Below are 20,356 nucleotides of genomic sequence, written 5' to 3'. Positions count from 1 at the left end.
TGCATGCCCCTTGCCATAGTACTCTCTTTTAGCGAGAGAGAGCGCCAAACTGTCTGGCAGTCGCGTCGTCAACCTGTCACATCAGCAGCAGCAACAACAACAACAACCAGTGCCGTGCCGCAGAAAACGCTTGTTTTTACGACGACTAATCAAAGCGGCGCGTTTTGCCAGCGACTTTTGCCGCTGGCAGCGCGCCTCTGCCGTCATGACCTTCATGACTCATCGTTTTGGGGAAGCTCTCTTGAGCTCCCAACCCCAACCGCCCAGTCCCCTTGCACCGTAGCCTACCTGCTCTGACTTCTGACTACGTGCCATTGCATGGGCCCGCCTTTTGCTCTAGCTCCCGCTCTCTCTATCCAACTATCTATCTCTCTCTTATTACCGCAACCTCTCTTCAGCTTTGGTTTTGTTATTTGCGCATTTAATTAAATTGTCTTTGCATATTAGCCAGCCGCCTCTCCATTCTCCACAGGCCACACGACACACTCCATTGTTTTTGTTGCATCAAATTGGAGCGCGTGTAATTTATAGTTGACCCATTGTGTCCATTAATTTGCTCTGGCAACTCTGCGGCAACCACACCTTTGCTGGGAGCGCGTGCTGTAGCTGGAGCTGGAGCCTGTGCGGGAATTGCGTTTCCCTTTTGCCGACTGTTTTATTTCTGTTTTGTTGTGCGTGTCCGCGTTTCTATGTGTGTGTGTGTGTAACAGGAGAGAGAGGAAGAGAAGAGAGAGGCCTGGTGTTGTGTAAGGCAATTGCGGTTTTGAGGAGACAGTTCGGAGGAGACGTTGGATCTTCTTGGGACTGTTCTTTGGTTCTTTGAAATGATCTGCTGTGGCAATCAATTAGCAATTAGCAGCAGGGGTATGAACGTTCATGTGTACGTAATTGTGAATACCCCAAATACACATAAAAGTAATATTTTTAGTGAATTATATAAATTATTGCTATGTGGGCATTTCTGCAAAAATGTTCACCAAGCCAAAAAACATTAAAAGTAAATAGAAACCCGTTTCTACATATGTTTTGTCCTCTTATTATTTCCTTAAATTATTAAAAGTTACCTAACATTAACCGACATTAACTTTGATGTAAAAAACTATTACAATTTGGTTGGTATTTTTACAGTTTTTATTATTATCTTATTTAAGATAGAAGATTCTTCCACAAAGTCTCTCTTACATATTGGAACTACATACATATCTTAAAAACAAATCTCAGAAAATTTGCGCAATCTGGGCTAACGGTATATTTTTACTATATATTTTATATTTACTAACTTGAAAATGAACATTTAATATTTCATATATTGGTACGAGAAATGTTATGTAGATAGTGCTGCCAAGCTCGCAGAGTTTTTCAATTTTGTAACCCAACCTCAAAAACCACTTCTGGTTTGGTAACGTAACGCCTGGCCATATTTTGGCTTATAGCTTGTTGATAATATAGGGATAATAATAGGAATATCTAATTATTATTATGCGGAGGCTTAAGTACGCTCCGAGAATAAGTTTGGATGCGTTTAAAGTACGCTCCGAGGAAAAGAGTGGGTGTGGGGATCCAAGTACGCTCTGAGGCCAAGAATGGGTGCGGAGGTTCAAGTAAGCCCCGAGGAGCAGGATCGTTGCGGAGGTTTAAGTACGCTCCGAGGAGAAAAATCGTTGCGGAGGCTTAAGTACGCTCCGAGGGTGGGAAGGAAGCCGGCGCCTTAAGGACGCTCCGAAAACAGGATGGAATCGAACAGTTTAAGTACGCTCCGAGGGTGGGAAGGAAGAAAGGGGAACATTTATTTAGCAAATCGAGTGAAAAGGCAGAGGTTCTACCTTTGGCAGAAGGACGGCTCCAAAATATGGGTGTGGTGGACCCATGGGCCTTCCGCGCCCGATGTACTGCGCCGTACAAATGAAATGTAGCGCTAGAATATGGGTGTGTTAAAACTCATTGCTCCAACGATAAATCTTGCAAAGAATGCCAAAAAACAGAAAGGTTATATATATGTACATATGTATGTATATAATTTGGAAAAATAACACTGAATATTTCATATTAATTACTGTGAAAATAGGAATAAAATGGAAATGCCAATATACTCTAACGATATTTGCTATCATTATCTTTTGAAAATCTTTCTTTCAATTACTTTCCAATATTCCGAAATTATTTAAAATGATTTATATTTTGATAAACGTTCTTTTTTGTAATAACCTTGTTTTGTTGTACATTTAACATGTTCTCTAAAATAGCTCACGGTCCTTTTTTCGTATTTATACATGCACAAATTTCTCAGACATTTTTCCCGAAGGACTTTTTCTCACTCTCTTGAAATGAAATATTTTAATTTTGAAACAGTTTTGCCTTCAAAGCGGGGGAAGGTCAGTGTTAGTGGCAGTGGCAGTGCCAGGAGGCAGGAGGCAGTGTCAACTTTTAAGCCTTTTAATGAGCCCCGAGGTCTCTCCGTCCTGACAGTCGAACTTAATGAAAAGAGCCGCCAAACAACCAAAAAAAAAAAAAAGGAAATATGCAAATGAGTTTAGCCAAAAAAAAAATATATATATATATGTATAATAAAATATAATGGAACGAAACGAAACGAATTGGAAGGGAAAACTTTTCCGGTAGTGGGAGGCGTTGCCGGGTCGGATCTCTCAGGTCCAGGCAGAGGCAGGGCCAGGATCATAGACAGGGACTGCGACTGGTGGAGGCGGGGGCGACAGTTCCAATCCCGTAAATAGAGTTTCCAGCAAAAAACGAGGGGGAACGTTGTGAGTTGCTGCGGACACCGCAACTCTACAGTTATACCCGGTACTAAGTCAGTATGGCTCTCCTCCGGCAGACGCCGCTAATATTAAACGAAACGACAAAGAGTGCGTGCGAGAGAGACAGAAAATCAGTCTGAGCGTGACGTCAGACGTCAGACGGACAGACGGACAGACAGACATGGCTCAATCGACTCGGCTATTGATGCTGATCAAGAATATATATACTTCATGGGGTCGGAAACGATTCCTTCTGGACGTTACACACATCCACTTTCACCACAAATCTAATATACCCCAATACTCATTTTGAGTATCGGGTATAAAAAAAGGAAAACCGAACCGAATCGAGGAAGTAGAATGGGATGGGGAAGGGGTGGGGGTGGGGGTGGGGGTAGGGGATGGGATGAGGAGGGGAAAATGTAATCAAAGAGCATGCCAAAGGATGCTGCCCTTTTTCTTGGCTTTTGGTCAGACATCGTCGTAATATTAACAAATGGCATGGCCATCAATTTGAGGCTTATTTAATGTTCGTTCAACAATTGCCCCAAGAAGAAGGGAAGGCAACTGTCGCATTACTTATGCAAGCCACTGTCAAATTATATAAGCGCCCGCCTCACAATCACAAAAATTCCACTGAAAAATGTACGGGACACGGGACACGGGATGCGAGATGCGGGATGCGAGATCCGAGTGTGTGGCAGTGCGGATGTGGCATTGTGTGGGGGGGAGTGGGTTTCACTCGAGAATTTTTGCATATAAGGACATGAATAATAAATTATCTGAAAAGAGGACAGCAACAGCCCCACTCCCTCCTACCTGTGCCAGCAGTCGTCGGTGTTTCATGAAGTGATTTTCCGCAATTTTCCAGGACCTGGCAGACGTCTGTCGAACACGAGATAAAAAACATTTTAGGCTTCACACAATGATGCACCCCCATTGTTGTTGTGTCGGAAAGGTGTGGGGCGGGGCGGGGCACGGGGGGCAAGAAAAGAAAAGGGCCAGCAAAAGAAGAAAGCATCAGAGACGACGAAGAAACGACGACACAAGCCGCTTAGCGACGGCCCACACTTCGGACTCTGTGGAAGGCGCGTGGTACACTATCTACACTGTCAAAAACGGATACAGTTTTGATGTAAATTGGATGATCCATATATATATATGTTATGTAAATGTAGTGTTTATGGGAAGGGCATTGTTTAGGCGTTGAAAATGTCCGACAAGCGACAAGCCGGACATGCCACGAGACATGTTATAATGAAATCCCATGCTCCTTATTCTCTGTATCGATCTAGAGTTGATTTTTCGTTAGAGATTAGGGAGAGAGTATTTTCTCTCAGTGCAGCCAGTCAGTGGATGATGATGGCCTGACTCACGCCTGCCCCACACCCCCAGACTTGGAATGGTGGCTGTTGGCTACTCCACAGACAGGCAGCCGTATTTTTGTACTAATGATTAATGGTTGTCGTCCTGTCCTGTAAGACTTGGTCGTTGTCCTTGCCCCTTGCCTGCGGGCTGAAAGCTGAAAGCAGCGACAAATGCAAAACTCTCAGCACTCGCCTCCACCGAAAGGAAACCTTGGGTGTTGGCTCCACTCCACTCCACTCCTCTCCTCATTTCTCGCTTCATCGTGCCACTTGTCGATTGCAGCTGTTGCAAATCTCAGTTGGCAGGAGGAAGATGTCGGGGGTCCATTCCATTCTATGTGTGTATGTCCCACGCTGCCAGTGTTGACAAATGCATTTGGCGCGTGCTGCGCTGACATTTGTCAGAAGGCGACAGGAGACAGTAGATCCTAGACTTGAGTAACCAGCTTATCGGCTCACTGATAGGGAGGGATAGGGAGAGGGGGAAGGGGAGACCCGACCAGACCAGTCCAGACCAGACCAGACTCTCCTTCGTCCTTCCTTGCTTCCGTTCGACACCTCTCATCAAGTGTTGGGTTCCCTCAGTGGTTTTTAGTGTTGTACAATAAACTGCTGTTTGTGAGTGTCTGTCATTCATTTTGGATCCCCAATTAGATGGGTTGTGGAATGGGGCAAAGCTTGATCCCCGCTACCGATAAACCAAATGAAAATTGACAAGTTCACGCACGCAGACGAGTGTTTATGTTTTATAAACAGGGTAAACAGGATGACAAAAGAAAAGTCAAGGCGCAGGGGAAAAGGTTGGGTTGGGTGTCGGCCGGAAACGTTTACGGAATTTTAAAATGTTTTCAGCTCCAGCTCGAGCTCCAGCTCCAGCTCTGACGATGACTATGCCGACAAATCCCTGACAGGTGGTGCTCCAAAAAGGTGCCAAGAAATGAGGGTAAATCGATTGATTAGGCACTTGAATTCGATTCGATAGGAATCGGGTGGAATGGGCGGAGTGGTGTGACCAGAACGGCGTTTAAAATTGAGTTCTGATGCAAAACAAACAAGGAATCCACTTTAAGTCTCCACACCTCTCACCCAAACCTCGATGTATTTGCTTTGTTGGTTCAACTTTTGGAATGGCATCTCTAGAAGCTCAGGGGTACAGAGCTTTCTTTATGGGTTCTAAGCTTTAAACTGAAACTGAAAGATGAGATCTCATGGCATATTCTGGAGTTCCGCACATTATAATATGAGTACGAGTACACGCATACTCGAACATTTCAGGAGCATTAGACATTACCTTTTTGTTTCAATATCAATTACATTTCTCCCACTACCATTCCCACTCCCACTACCACTCCCACTCCACAATCCAAAGTGGAGTCACTCCACTCCTTCTACTCCACGAAACAGGAAGAGGTATGGGAAATCTTTGGCTAATGTTTCCCCAGTGTAATCCCAGGGAAATTGCGTTGAAAGGTCGGTCCCGCTCTGCCTCAGAACTTTCTTCATATGAAAGAATGAAGGAATGAAATGAACAAGAATGGTACGACACTGGAACATGTGTAACAACAACAGCAGAAACAACAACAAGTGTTAAGTCAAACACCTTTTGTGGCAGCCCTGCCCCCTGCCCCCTGCCCCCTCCGTCCTCCGTCGTCCTCCTCCTCCTCCTCATCCGCCGTGTTGCCCAGCGCAATTTGTCATTTGGTAAATGAAAATGGAAACAGAATCGAGGGGGAAACAACACTGGATGGAAAAGTCAGGGGCCAGCTCTATTAAATATTCACCCCTTTTTGTTGTAGATTTTTTTGTTGTTTGGCCAAAAAAAGGGAGGACTGTACTTGGACTTGGACCCTCTATCCTGCCACCTGCCCTTTGCCCACTCCCTCCTCCCTCCTCCCTCCGCCCTCCTGCCACCGGCCACCTGCCACATGCCACCTTCTTCCGTAAGTTTCCGTTTATTTGCTGATGTTTACAAATTTTCACGCCAAAATGAAAAAACTTTTTCGGCAAAGGTAGAGTGCGGTGGAAAGGAAAGCAGGAACGGAGCTCGGTGGGGTTAGAGGTCGGAGGTTGGACGTCGGTCTTATGCAATCATCTCCCTTCGGGTACGTGAGTCGCCTTCCGCTGGAAACTTCTTTTGTTTTGGCTTTTTGCCACTCTGCTGCTCCTCTGCTTGTCCTGTCATGTGTCAAGTGTTGAGGCGAGTAAACAGCAGAAAAACAGGCGACGGAGGAAGGACATGACTAACGGTTTATAGAAATAGCTGCAAGGATGTTTCTTAGACCAAAGGATGCCCCCGCTCGCACCACCAGCACTGCCACACGAGGAGTGACTTTCATTGAAAAGAGGAGCAAACTATCTGCAAAGGAGCCGCAAGCCCCACTGACAAAGGCAGGCATATCCTTGTGGACTCATAGCACCGGGAACCGCCTGGATATGTGTGATTTTTGTTGTGTTGTTTAGGATCACCGCTCTACGAGATTCTCTTCCTTCCCTTCCTCCTGAATAGAAATCTAGTTGCTGCCATTTTATGGACAGGATGTCCCCACACCATTCCTTTCATAGCTCCGTCCCCAACCCCCCCACCCCCCACATGGACCACATGGCGCGTAATGAGTGCGAGGTGCGTCCTGCGTCCTGCGCCCTGCATCCTGCGTCCCCTAACAACACCAAACGACGGCCGGGCAACAGTTTGCGTAAATTGCTTATTTATGCCTCTGTTTCGTGGGTTCATGGTCCTGCCTGTCGTCCTCTCGTGTCCTGCACGTCTACCCCGCTGTATTTGTTATGTAAAGTGCGCCTAGCTGTATTTTTTGGCCAGCCAAAATGGTGTACCCGTGTTGCGGTTAACCCACCACTTCACCCCTCCACTACTCCACTCCTGCAATCCTTCGACACGTTGGTCATTTTCGTTGATTTGTCACGTACGCCAACAGATGACGCAGCTGCGGTTGCTCCGGCGATTGACCAGGCAGGCAGCCAGCAGGCAGCGGGCGCCAGCAGCGTGTTCAAATGGCGAATTATGCTAATATATCTATTCCACCCACCACCCACTACCCACTTCCCCCTCTCTCACTCTCTCACTCCCTCTTTGGTTTCGCACTTGTAACGGTGTCGAAAAATCTAGTTTTCTACCGTCCGTCCCAGTGTTATGTTTCATAAAATATTCACACAAAAAGGGGAGCGGCGGCTGACAGACATACAGACACCGTCCCCCAGAGAGAGGTTCCACATGTGCCACATTATGCGTCATCGTCACCGGCACTGGCACCGGCGTCTGCCCCAACACACGGGCGCACACAGAAAATGCGTCGCGTTGCGTCGCCACATGTGCGCAACAAATTGCGTCTGCCGTTTTGAATTTTTGCGGTTACATTTCCGTTGCAACGGCGACAACTTCCCACATGCCACATGCCACAAGCCACAAGCCACATGCCACATCCACCTTCCCGCATGGACATCGATGGCATTTCAATAAGCAGAAGCCACAGCCAGAGGCAAAGACTGAGGCAGAGGCAGAGGGAAAGAAGGAGCCCAAGAATCGAATTGAAACGAAAGTCCTGCCTGTGCTCTTACTTCCCCTAAGGACTTGGGGGCAGTCTTTTATAGTGGGGCAAGCCTCATAATTTTAAATCGAGAAACCGAACGACGAACGATGAACAAGAGAGCAAGGACGAGGGGAGTCTCAGCTGCAGCAGAAACAGAACCCAATTAGAACCTGGTTTATCGTTTTGCCATCATTATTCGTTCGATATGATTTTTTTCCGATAGATATCCAGTGATCTACAGAGAAGCATAGCATGGAAGAGCATCGCAATGTGGAATGCGAAGAGAGTACTCTGAAAAGAAAGCACCTTCATAAGACGCCATTATGCCTTTTGGTTTTTCTGCGCAATTCTCGGTTATGTACAGTATTTTCCACGTCTTTTTGTGTGTCATTTCCTGTCGGTACGAGTATCCTACGTATTAGGTAGTATTTTTTAGGGATTATTTCTAGCATAATTAGGTCATGTTGAGGAGTTTTTCATACGTTTATTCTGGTATTATTTTGGGATGTACAAATTCACAGCTTTTGGTATTTTTATGGAATTCTTTTAACATTATTCCAGCATTTATTAACCTATTCAGTACTTAGAGGTTTTATTTTCATTTGTTTCTATTGGATACTTGTCTAGTATTTTTGAAATTTAATTTTTTAATAGTTTCCTGGTATTTTCCTGGTTTTTTCTTGGTGTTTTCCACTATTTCACTGTTGGTACCTTTTTGTCCCACTGTATGGTGCGCCTGCAGCTCACAAAGTGTGCAGCATACATAAATAAGGCAGAAATATAAATCTGATTTATGCCGCTGGATTTGCCGGCACCTCATACGAGTGTGTCCTGGATGTCTGGGATATCCTGGGTGTCTGCGAGAGAGTGTGTGTGTGTGAGAGATAGAGATTGGAAGAAATCGCTGCAAATTCGCATCAAATTTTCATATTTACTATGAATTACAAATTGTGAGATTATGGAAATGGCTGCCAGCCGAGTGCCGAGTGTCGAGAGCCCCAGCTGCGATTGTGGGAAGCCAGAGCCAGGGCTTTAGCTCTGGCCTCTAGGTTTAGCCTCTTTCCGTTATTGATCTGCGAGAGTACAGTCACGTCTCTCAAGCTCTCAATCTATCCGTCTCTCATGCACGCATGATGATGACTGCTCATGCAAGAGTGTAGCCCTAGACTTAGACCATGGCCCTCCTTAGATGTTGATATTATGACTCATTTGGCTGAGGCTCTGTACTCTGGAGACCAGAAAAGAGCAAAGAAGAGTGGGGCTGAGGACTGGGAGTGGGGCTGTGTGGGGATTAGGTGACTTTCGCTCTCCATTCGCCATTCCACATTGCCCACTCCCCATTCCCATTCTGCCATAAACCTGATACGACGGCAGACAGCAAAGTTATTCCATTTTATCGCAAGTAATACCTGTGGACAAATTATACGTACAAGCACAAAGATACCAACCAGATACTGCCAGCTGGGAGGATGGCTGTGGATGGATGGACGGATGGATGAGTGCTGTGGATGGTTGTGGTGTGGTGTGGTGTGGTGTGCCGCATGTAGCATATTTAATGACAAAGAAACTCGTGTCAAGGATTACTAATTAGTGTCTGGACGTTGACGACCATCATCCTGATGATGATGATGATGATGATGGTGTGGCTTAAGTGCAGGGTTGATGGAAAATTGGGGGATTGCTGGATTCCTGGATTCCTGGATTGAGTGGCGCTTCAATATTATGTTTACTTTTTAAATTGACTTTGGTCGCGCTCCCAAATTGAGCTGTCCCCCCCTGTCCCCGCCCCGTTGGCCTGTCTACCGTCTGCCGCCCGTCTGATAAGCGTTTCGTGTCTTACCTGCGGCTTAAGTGAAATTTCGTTGCGGTCCCATGTGTATCCCCCAAGCAGCAGCTACAGGATTACGAGAGTACTCTTGTTGTTCGGGAGGAGTGCCTCTTTAATTGCATTCAAGCTTGTGTTTGCTGTACGGCAGGTCGGTGCGGCGGGGGAGGAAAAGGAGGGTGTACTCTCGCTATCACAGGGAGTGCTGTGGCTGTTACGAGTATAGGGATACCCATTACCCAGTACAATTTAATATCTCCTAAATACAGAATCTGTTCCAAAAACGTATACAATCCATGGGAAATTTACACTCGGGGAAAAGTGGCATAGTAAAAAGAACCTTTTGAAACCATATTTAAATAAAACATTCGGTTTTTAGGTACAAGCCGAGTGAAATTAAATAGAATTAACTTTGATTTAAGCACACACAAATGTGTTAAAAAGCCCTTTTTATTCGGCCCATATTTACTAGGAGTATAAATATATGTAGATGATATATATAAAAAAGAACGTGATGGACTAGCATACCGATTTTAATTCGTAAGAAATACAATTTGGTAAATTTGTGTGTGTCATTGCCTTTGGGCCTTCCAACCAGTAAAGCAAGAAACATGCGAAAAGTAGAGCCGAAAGAACAAACAAACGGATCCAACAAGATAACGAAAATGTGCGTGTGAGCATGACGCACTTGCTTGAATCCCAATAAAAAAAGACACGAGATGAATTAAAGTAACCAGGAAACGGTGAGCATTTGCATCCACTTTGTTTCTTCGTCTTGCATTTGAGTATAAGCCAAATATACGAGTATACTTTTCTGCTCATCCGAAAGTGCTGATTGCTGCTATGAATCCAGATTCTCACCAGTTTTCGGAGTGAAAACACTTTCTTTTAACAATTTCCTCTCTTCTCTCTTTCGGGTGTAGATTTTAATGATTTTTCGATGGACATGTAGAACGTAGAATGAAGCTTTCTTTCGCGCCAGAGTTGCACAGCTGTCCCCCATCCTGAATCTCCGAGTTCTGGAGTACAGGGTATGTTTGTGGGTGTGGTATGGCGCTGGGGCACGGCGTTGTGGCGTCGTGACTGCTGCTTAAGCTGATTTGTATTTAATGAGCTGTATATCCCCCCCTTCCAGAACACTCCCACACACTCACACACACACACACACACACAAGGAGACACTTATATCTATGCAAACAGGCAGACAAATTACCGTTACCGTCTCGAAAGCGAAATGAAAACATTTGCTGCGGGTTTTTTGGACTTTTGGCCCCGTGCCTTGCGGGGGGAAATCCCCTTCAAGTGGCTCCTGTGCCTCTTTTGTCCCCTGTCTGAATGGGGCTTTATCGACGCATTTCAGGCGGAGGCTGAGGAGGCTGAGGCACTCATCAGACCGAGACACCTGTCAGTGCTACCCATCAGCGGCACTGCAAACATCTCACTTTTCCTTACACATTTCCACAACGAACATCATCGACAGCCAGTCCGTCAGTCCGTCCGTCCGAGCGATTATTTGTTTGTCTTGCGGCAAGTGGATGAGTGGATGGATGGATTCGCTTCGTGAATACTCGTATGCAGAGGGATATTCGCGGGCCATAAGGGATGGTTATCCTCAGGAATATTGTTGTATTTGCTTAGCATTATGCGTTGGTTTTTGATGTTTAACCCCCGGCCCAGCCTCCGCCCCCGAGGCAAGCCGTCGCTCGCGACTGGAGATTCCATAAATTAAATTCCTCAAATATTTTCCTAAATGGAAAATTTTGATCCATCTAAGAGGCGGGGTCGTTTACGGAAAAGTGTAAGCTTTCTGGGAGAGGCGATGGGGACTAGGATATGGGGCTTTGGCTATGTTTGCTCAAGTTTTCTCGAGTTTCTGTAGCATATCCTTCAGATATCACATTAGCAAACACGCGAGCAAGCACTGAAGAAAGCCCCCTTCAAAAGTTATCATTTACCATACGTACAATGCATATCCTTCTGTTGAGCCGCGATCTCTATCTCGGGCTATTCCTTTCCAGGAATCCGTCCAGAAGGTCCACTGCTGATGCTCCAAAATTGTAATTTTAAGGATTTGAATCCTTTGCTTTTTTTGCAAGGAAATTGCTGGAAATTGTTTTCCGCTCCCTCTCTCGCTGTCGCTCTCTCTCGACTAATAATGACAGAGGACGACAAGGATAGGAGTGGGCATTGGGCATGGGGCTGTGGGCTGTGGGAGTGAGGATGAGACGGTGACGTTGTGCCACCACAGCTGTGGCTGAGTCATAGACAGGACATTAACTGTTCTTCGGGTGGTGGGGGGCCTGGGGCCTGGTGCCTGGGGCCTGGTCTGTGTCCTTGGCTGGCCAAGCTGTCCTTTTCTCTGTCCTTTCTGCTCCTTGCTGCTCCTTGCTGTCGCTGCTGCTTGCCACACAGCGGACGGACAAGGCTTAATCGACTTTGCCAACATTTAATGCGTGCGGTTAGCCCAAGCAGCCACTGGCAGTGGCAGTGGCATGTGGCAGGGGCAAGTACCCTCCCTCATGAAAATGGCGTGAAAAACAGTTTTCACCCCGCCACCGAACATCAAAAAGAGAGAGAGGGAGATGGGGGAGGCCCCCCTCTGACTGTTGTATTATTTATGCCCATAAAAATATTATTGCCATTTTTTCGCATTTGGATTTCTTTTCGTCTCGCACTCTGGTGCCCCCCCTTGGGGCACGACACAGCAGCGGCAGCGGCAGCGTCTTGTCAAATGTCAGGCGTGAAGTGTTTGTTGATGCGCCGCCAGCGCCAGTGGCAGTGCCATGGAATGGGAGAGGAAGGATATACAGGATGTGCTGCGTAATTGGACCCATATGCTAAGGAATGCCATCAAGGAAGAGAGTGAGGGTGCGGAACGTGGGCATTTCTTGGGTAGTTTCTTGGGTTTCTTGGGTTTCTTGGCTGATTTGCTTGATTCGCTCGGTGGTGGCGGCTGGGGCTTTTCGGTGACATAGTTGCGGGGGTCCTGCACTGGACGGATGTCGGATTTCCCCACCCTCCCCTGCCGCCACAGGATGTGCCACCATTTGTGTCATGGCATGGCGCAGGGCTTGTACACGCATGCCATGACAAAATGGAACCGCTTTTTGGTGTGTCACTCCATGGTAGGGGTTTTGCATGTCATGCCATTTTCCCGGATAACTGCCAGGCGATTTTCCTCAAAAAGTGATGCGAATACAAAAGATACAGATGTACGTTGCAATGACTCCACTTTCCAGTAATGGTTTTTCCCCCTAGAAAGAAGAAACGAGGGAATGGACAACGTGTGAGTGGGTGCTGTGGAATGGAAGAATGGCACCAAAAGTTTCTCCGGAAGTTACAATTCGTTCCGAAATGGAGGGAACCAACTCCAAAGAAATTGCAGATGCGGGAATCTATGCCAAAAACCCACAAAACCTGGGAACCGATTAGATTCGAAGAAGTTTCAAGCAAATCTCGAGCGTACCACAATTGATTGCTGACCTACGGCTCACCGCGGTCGATGTAGGAGTGTGGAATGTGGGCGAAAGTCTGATTGCATTTTGAGGTTGAATCGAGTCGACAGTCCGAGGCAGAGAGCCAGGGAGCCAGGCAACCCAGGACTGCGGCTGGGCCTGCAATTTCCGATATGAAATGGCCATTGGGGTCTCAATTATTGCCACTTTGCTTTGTTGGCAATTCATTTGGCTCTTGCCACGTAATCGCCATTTAAATATACTACAACCAGCCCACAACCACCGAGCCACCCACCAAACCAATCAACAGCAAAGGGGAAACCGGAGCGGGAGCGGGAGCGGGAGCGGGAGCGGAGGAAAGTGAGGCGCGGTAGCGGAGTCCGAAATATTCGCAAATAAAGTGGCGATTGGATATTACAACTTTCCGGTCACTGCATTTCTGCAAAGTTCACAAAACTACACCCCCCCCCCCCCCTCCACTCACCATAAAAGCGCCCCACACAATCCCCAATCCACAGTCCGCAGTCCGCCATCCTCAATCCTCAATCCTCAATCCTCGACGTTGAGCCACCCGCTCAACTTCTGCTCCCGTAAGCAGAACAATTTCCAATGTTCGCTCAACTGTGGTGGCAACAGAAGAAGAAGGATGGAAGGGTGGAGGGGTGGAGGGGTGGAAGGTTGCAAGTGCCAGTGGAAGGGACTCGTACTCGCAGCCGTTCAGAAAGGACACACACGGAACACGAACAGGAACAGGAAGTTGGCTTCGCTTGCCACAGAGTTCCACACAGAGTGGGTGCCGTGCCACGCGAGTGGCGGCAACAACATTTGGTGGCAACATGTGTAGTATTTAAAACTCGACCGGCCTTGGGTCAGCGACGGGCGAAGGCGGCCACAAATGAATTTATTTATTTTACGGTTGCCATTCGGCTGCCGCTCGTTTTCTTCTCGTTCTTCTCTCTGCTTTGCCCTTTCACCTTTCGCTGTTCTCTCTGGCTTACCCTTTCGCTGAAGGGCTATCTGTATCTGTATCTGTATCTACCCTTCGCTAATATATGATATCGGTATGGTGTGCAAGTATCTTCTTCAAAGCTGGACGGGTCAGCAGCAGATCCTTGCGCTCCAAGCCAGGGGTTCCACCCACACCTCGATGACCGATCGATTGTGGCACTCTTCTACCCGGCTGTGCAGACTGGATTCATGCGCTCCCAGGATCAATCCTGGGACTGAAGCACCTTCTGGCTCTTCTTGCTCTGAGGCGCACAGGCAGCCCCTTGTCGCAGCCCCTTGTCCCTTCCACGAAAGAGAAGGGATTTCTTTCACATTTCAAGGATCCTCGCCAGGAATAATTGGAGCGATTGCAGGGCAGGGTATTCCCCGATTCGTGGCCTTGGTTCACATTTTCTGTTGTGTGTTTTTATGCCGGTTGCTGGTTTTTTGCGTGATTTTCATTACATTTTGGCCAAACAATTTATGTGGCGGCACATCGCATCGGGGTTGTCGCTGTCCCCGTCACTGCCTCCTGGCACCAGCCTCCTGCTCTCCTGGTCCTGGTCCTGTCTCTGCCCCTGCCCCTGGCCAGCCACCCTTGACTCTTGGGGCAAAGTCAAATGTTGTCTGTTTGGCACGCATCGCAGGCATCGCAGCCATCGACGAGTGGTTTGAGTGTTGCGACATTGAAATTTATAGACCCCCTGTTCCCCACCCCCCTGCGCACTGCCCTCCCACTGTCTGGTGTCTGTCAGGTGGCACAGCATTTGAAGTGGTGTATGCAACACACACCCATCTGCCTCCTGCCGGCTTCTGTTTTTGTCAGGCCTTTAAAATGGCAACAGAAACAGAAATACCAACAAAATATTTAATTAAAATTTATGTGCAACCCCCGAAGACGGGGGGAAAGGAAACTCAAGGGAAGGATATGCCACCGGCTCGGTCCGCTCTTGGCTGATGTCCGCTGATGCCTTCCGGTCCTCTCAGGACAGTCCGTTGTGGAGTCATGACGACGGGGGCTGCCTGCCTTGGCGATGACACCCTTCAGCGACCTCCCTCAACATCTCCACGCTGAGGGGGAGGGGGAGCACTGGGGAGCACTTGAAACTTTGCTTTTTACCGTTTTGCCCCGGCTCTCTCTGCCCAGCAGCTTCGCTTCCCTCCAGCCTGCTCCAAAATGTACCGTTGACGAGGCCGTGTCGGCCATTTTTAATGGTTCTGTCGGTTGCAGTCGAGGGTTGCGTTGGGGCAGAAAAAATTACAAATATTTTGCATACTTTCCAGCGCATATGCCGCAAAAATACCGCCGCCCGAAGAGCTATTAAAAAGTTTTCCAAAGCGAGAGAAAGAGAAGTGGAGGAGGGGCTAGTGGCTGGGTGGGGGTAGGGGGAGTAGTTAGAGAGTGCCACGAAGCAAAGGGCCACTGTGGAGTGGCACGGTGGAGTGTAAACATTTCCACAAAGAAGCAGGCATGCGGCATGCGGCATGCGGCAGGCGGCAGGCGGCAGGCGGCAGGTGGAAATTTACCTGTAATCGTCCCACGCATTAACCAAACAAATCAATTGGGCGTTAAAGGCCACAAAAGGGGGATCCACGCGGATGGACAGCGTGGGGTGGCAGTGGTGTGCGTCAGCCTTGTTGGTAATTGGTAATTGAAAGTGGCCCTTAGCCCCCTTAGCCCCCTTAGCCCTGTTAGCCCTTAGCCCGTGTGGCCTCAAGCCACCCACCGACTAATCAATCAATCGAGCCGCCGGACGAGCAACGAAAGCGGAACGGCAGGGGGCAGGAGGGCGGAGGGCGGAGGGCAGCCAATCGATTAATCAATCACTCAATCAGTCCATCGAAACAGCCGGCGGAATAAGGAGGAGGAGTAGGCGACGGCAAAGGTCAAAGGCGGCCTGGATTTGTTGCCAATTAGCGAAGCCAACATCTGGATTAGGGCCATGCCATACCATGCCATGGATTACGGATGCGGCCAGCAGATGCCCCAAAAGTGCTGCACGCAGAGAGAGAGAGAAACGATTGGATTGCCTTTTGGCAGATAGATCTTCGAAATAAAAGCACCACGGGATGGACGGGTGCCTCTTCAAGGAAGCAGTGCCTCTTGGTGCAGAATGGGTTGTCTGCACCTGTCCTGCCGCCTCTATCTTATATTCTTAGACGCCTCTCTGCTCTGCTTTGTGGCCACCTTTTAATAAGCAAGAATCAAAGCCCTGCCAGGACTCGAAGACGGACAAAAGACGCCCTGCCATCTCCTCCGTTCGTGGGGGGCAGGGGGAGGGTGCGGGCACTGAAACTGCAATCTCCGCAATATGCCAGCCACCAGCCAGCAGCCAGCAGACAGCAGCCACCAGCTTCATTTCCTGCCCGAATGGCCAGAATGTGTCACACAAAAGCCGCACAGGAGGTTGCAAGGGCAACATGTGGCAGCGCCAGAACGGAACGAAGGCACGGAGGCGACGTTGCAGCCAAGTCGGTGCAGACAGTTTGTTTCAGGGCGGGCGCTGTGCCAAAGTGCCTGCGGTTATGCGCCATGGAGGAGACACCGAAACAGTAGATGGCCTGTGCCTGGGCCTGTGCCTGCCTCAAGGCTACCTGCCACTGTGGCTTTCTGTGGCTGCAGCAACGAGTGTGGCTGCACATTAATGCCGCCTTTAAAATTTATGATATTTACTCAACCAGACGGAGGCAATGAGGCGATGCCGCCCCCATTTATGCCTGGCCAAAAAGGAGATGAGACTCTTGGCAACTCTTGGCAATCACTACTGTCTGGGGCAGGGGGCATGGCGAATGGGGCATGCTGCCTGAGTGGCTGCTTAGTGAGTCATCAAGGGGATGGGGAAGTGGAGGGGGCGATGTATTACCCAACTTTCACTTGCAAAAGCTGGCACCGAAAGCGTAGGTACATTTCAGATGACACCATTTGATTGGTGGCATGCCACAGAGTGTGCCACGGGGTGTGTCTTGCCAACTGTGTTTCTCCTTGGATCCATGCCACACAGTGCATCCACCCGCCGTGCAACTTGCCTTTGAAACCATTCTCCTTGGAAATCCTTGGAAAAGACGATCCTCCAGAAGAATTTCCACACCTAATAGTGGTGCCTCAGCCAGGGATTGCACCGGCACCCTACCATCGGGTGGGTCTCAGCGTCACAGCGTGCCTCCTTTCTATCCTTTCTATTTCGAATGATGGCCCCCGGGGGCCAGAGCGAATGAAAGGACTGGAAATTGGCCCTAGTTACAGGTCCTTCATCCTCCCATCCGCCCATCCGCCCATCCAACGGATGGCTCTGCTCTCCACTCAGTGCACTGCTTGCCGTTCGCATGCCAACACCTGAGTACGCCTCCGCGTCTTACTCCTTTCGGTTTCTTTCGGTGGAAGATTTTTGTAATTTTCCTAAGTGTCCTGTTCGCAAAGTCCTGTGCGCGGCAAGAGGCAAGAGGCAGCCACGCAGACAGCCGTGGAAATTATTAGCAACATGTTCTGTCGTCGCTGCTGGATTGATTTTAATGTCGGCGAGGAGGCGGCCTCCGTGGTGTGCTTCGGCCCTTGTGCCCAGCGATTCCACCGCAGATGTGTCGACGTCCCCGGGGACGCCACTGCCGTAGCGCGTGGGCTGCGGCTAAACCCTGGCTGCGGTTCGTGCCACACGGCTCCTGGATGGGAATGGTATTGCCGCAATTGTCGTCAGCTTTATCGCCTGCAATTGTACTTCGAGGTACGACTCGAAACTGAAGCTTGACATTTAACAGGGCGGCCAAGGCGGGGCTGTGGCAGGTGTCTCTTGGCTGCTGCCTCCTGCCTGTCTGCCTGTCTGCCTCTGGGTCCTGGGATTTGGGATTTACACCAGATAGAGGATATCTCTTTGGGCTCTGATTGAATTTGTCGAGTGGTTGTCGTCTGAGTGGTTGCTTCTGCCTCGGCTGCTGCTTCCCGGTGACCTTGAGGCGCCTTTGCCTTTGACTGTAACCCAAGTGCCAGCTGCATGAGTCATAACTTAGTTTTGCTCTCACTCAGTTAACATTTTCCATGCCCTCAACTTGGCAGGGCTCCTGCCAGCAGTCCCGCAACCTGCGACTATTCATTTGGGTGGCAACTGTACTTGCTTTCGATGCTTCTTAGTTCCGCGAACTCGAAGTGAAATTACGCCAAAAAATGCACAAATAAATTCGTTGCAAGGCTTTGCAGCTGTCAATCGAAGCAATTTTCAGTGTTGTAAAGCGATCTCTAGCCGTTGCATCGATGGCAGCTGTACTTGTACGAGCGCCTTCTTCCCACTGAAATGTGAATGAAACTAAAATGTGGCTCGAAAGTAGAGACCAATCCGTTGGGCATTCGTTGGCGGCTTTAATCTTTAAGCCATCTGGAGTTGCTGGCCCCCCGTCCCCGTCTGTGCGTCCCTCTTGTATCTCCCGTGCCCCTTTGTTTTCCCACTTAACGATAATTGCAATACTCGAGGATTCCTTTGCTTTGCCATCCATCCATCGGCGGCTTTCCATTCCACATTTACATCTGATGTTAGCAGCAGGGGAATGGAGCAGGGGCAGTGGCAGTGGCAGGGGCGGGGGGAAGCCCTAACAAAAGCGAGACGCAAGGAGCGGAAAAGGCATCGTCGCCATTTTTAATTGTAACTGTAATTTAGCCATTGTTGTGCACTTTTGATGACGCAGACATTCGCTGGCTCAACACTCAAGACGCAAGAAGCAGACTCTGAAGCACTCTGCATCTGTGGCACACTGCTGAGGCTGTGGCCGTGGCAGGGGCAGGGGCAGGGGAGTGTAGCAGGGGGGCATGCAGCAGGGGCATGGGGCACGGCACACACTTGTGTTGCGCTGCACGTGTCGTGCAATTTGTGGCGCTGGTTATTGTTTCCCTCAATGCTTCATGCTTCAATGTGAGGCATGCGTTTTATGTAACATTTATTTTTAGCATACTCATGCGAGCCCCTCCCTCTCTCTTCCTCCCACTGACTCCTCCGACTCATGCATCTATTCCGTTTTTTTATCTTTTGCAGATTGCCATCTGTGATGATTACAGCCTGCCCGTAGACTTTGTTAAAAAACGACCGTCCAGCTTCGATCCGTGCCTGGCGGAGGCGATACCAACGAATCCCGAGCACTGGATAGTCCCCAGTCCCCAGCAAACGGAGTTTGTAAGTCCACCATCACAGCACAACAGTCCCATCCACACAGCCACAGCCACAGCCACAGCCACAACCTTCATGCCATTCGCATCCTTCAACCTTCATCATTAAGTGGGGAGGACCGACCAGTTGCCCGTGGAATGGGATGGCAATTAACTGCTGCTCTGGACAGCTAATTGATAAACTGCACGCTCCAGCAGCATCCACCATCCACGGTCCACAATTCAGCGACAGATCCATATTCAGATACAGATACAGATCCAGGAGGGAGGCTCATCAAGGAGGCGTATCGGCAATGAAAATGCGTTAATGAGAAGGCATCGCCCTCTCCTTCGCCACTGCCAGTACTACGCCAGAGAACTCCGGGACTCCTGGGATCGTTGTACACGTAGATTAAGTTATTCTTAAGATTGCCATTGGTAATGTAGATCAAATGCCTGTCCTTCCGCTTAGATTTATCCTAGACACTCCACCGATATGTGTGGGAGCTTCATTTCACTAGATATACACATGATGTGCTATATATCCCAATGCCAATCGAGTGTCCTTGCACTCCAGGGTATTCCTTCAGTCGTGCAGGCGTGCTTCCATGCTTGACGGCTTCCATCTTTGGCTGGCTTACGCGCAACGACAGGAGCAGTGCCAGTGGCAGGACAAACAAAGCGTTGCTCAAACAATGCACGGACTATTGGCTAAATATTGCAAAAAACAAAAGAGCGAAACAGAAATACGAGGAACACACATACACACACACACACAGACACAGACCATCGGCCATCGACAGCAAACAGCAAACAGCCAACAAACGGAGCGGAGCCCTGCGGCGGGACCTGATGCCTGGCCATAAAAAATGGCCACAGATATGGGAAAACATTAGGAGAGAGAATGAAGGAGAGAAAACGAAAGAGAAGCAGCGAGGGAAGGTGGCAAGGAGGGAAAGAGGGAGGGGATAACCTCAGGCTGCAGCAAATGCGGGCCGTGCCACAAATCAAATACCCGACGATGCTGCCCCCCAAAGAATCTGCACCCAAGCCGCCATTTCATTCGTTTTGGGTTCTCCTTTTTGTCTGTGTGTGTTTTGTGTTTTTTATGGCCCATATGAAAATATTTGGTGTTTTGTTCTCCTTTTGCATATTGCCACTAAAAACGAAAATGAAAATGAAAGCAGCGCCGCATGAGGCACATAAAAAAGTGAAGGCAGGCGGCAGCAGGCAGCAGGCATGGAAAAGTCTGTCTGTCTGCCACTTGAAATTCATTTTATTGAAATTTGTTTAGCT

The 20,356-nt window shown here is 48.8% G+C and overlaps 1 protein-coding gene across 2 annotated transcripts in view; it reads left to right on the top strand.

The window, feature by feature from the left end:
* The window catches only part of LOC6596933, a 79,581-nt gene that overhangs the window by 38,201 nt on the left and 21,024 nt on the right, over positions 1-20,356 (top strand). For both annotated transcript variants that reach the window (XM_026989450.1, XM_026989451.1), the window contains one exon: positions 18,951-19,088. In XM_026989450.1, the coding sequence (XP_026845251.1) occupies positions 18,951-19,088 (138 nt within the window). The remainder of the gene's footprint in view (positions 1-18,950; positions 19,089-20,356) is intronic.

This window comes from Drosophila persimilis, unplaced genomic scaffold, assembly GCF_003286085.1.
Source record: "Drosophila persimilis strain 14011-0111.01,24,50 unplaced genomic scaffold, DperRS2 tig00000431-arrow-pilon, whole genome shotgun sequence".
Taxonomy (NCBI): domain Eukaryota; kingdom Metazoa; phylum Arthropoda; class Insecta; order Diptera; family Drosophilidae; genus Drosophila; species Drosophila persimilis.
The sequence above is the reverse complement of the archived record's forward strand: the minus strand, read 5'-3'. Positions and strand labels throughout refer to the sequence as shown.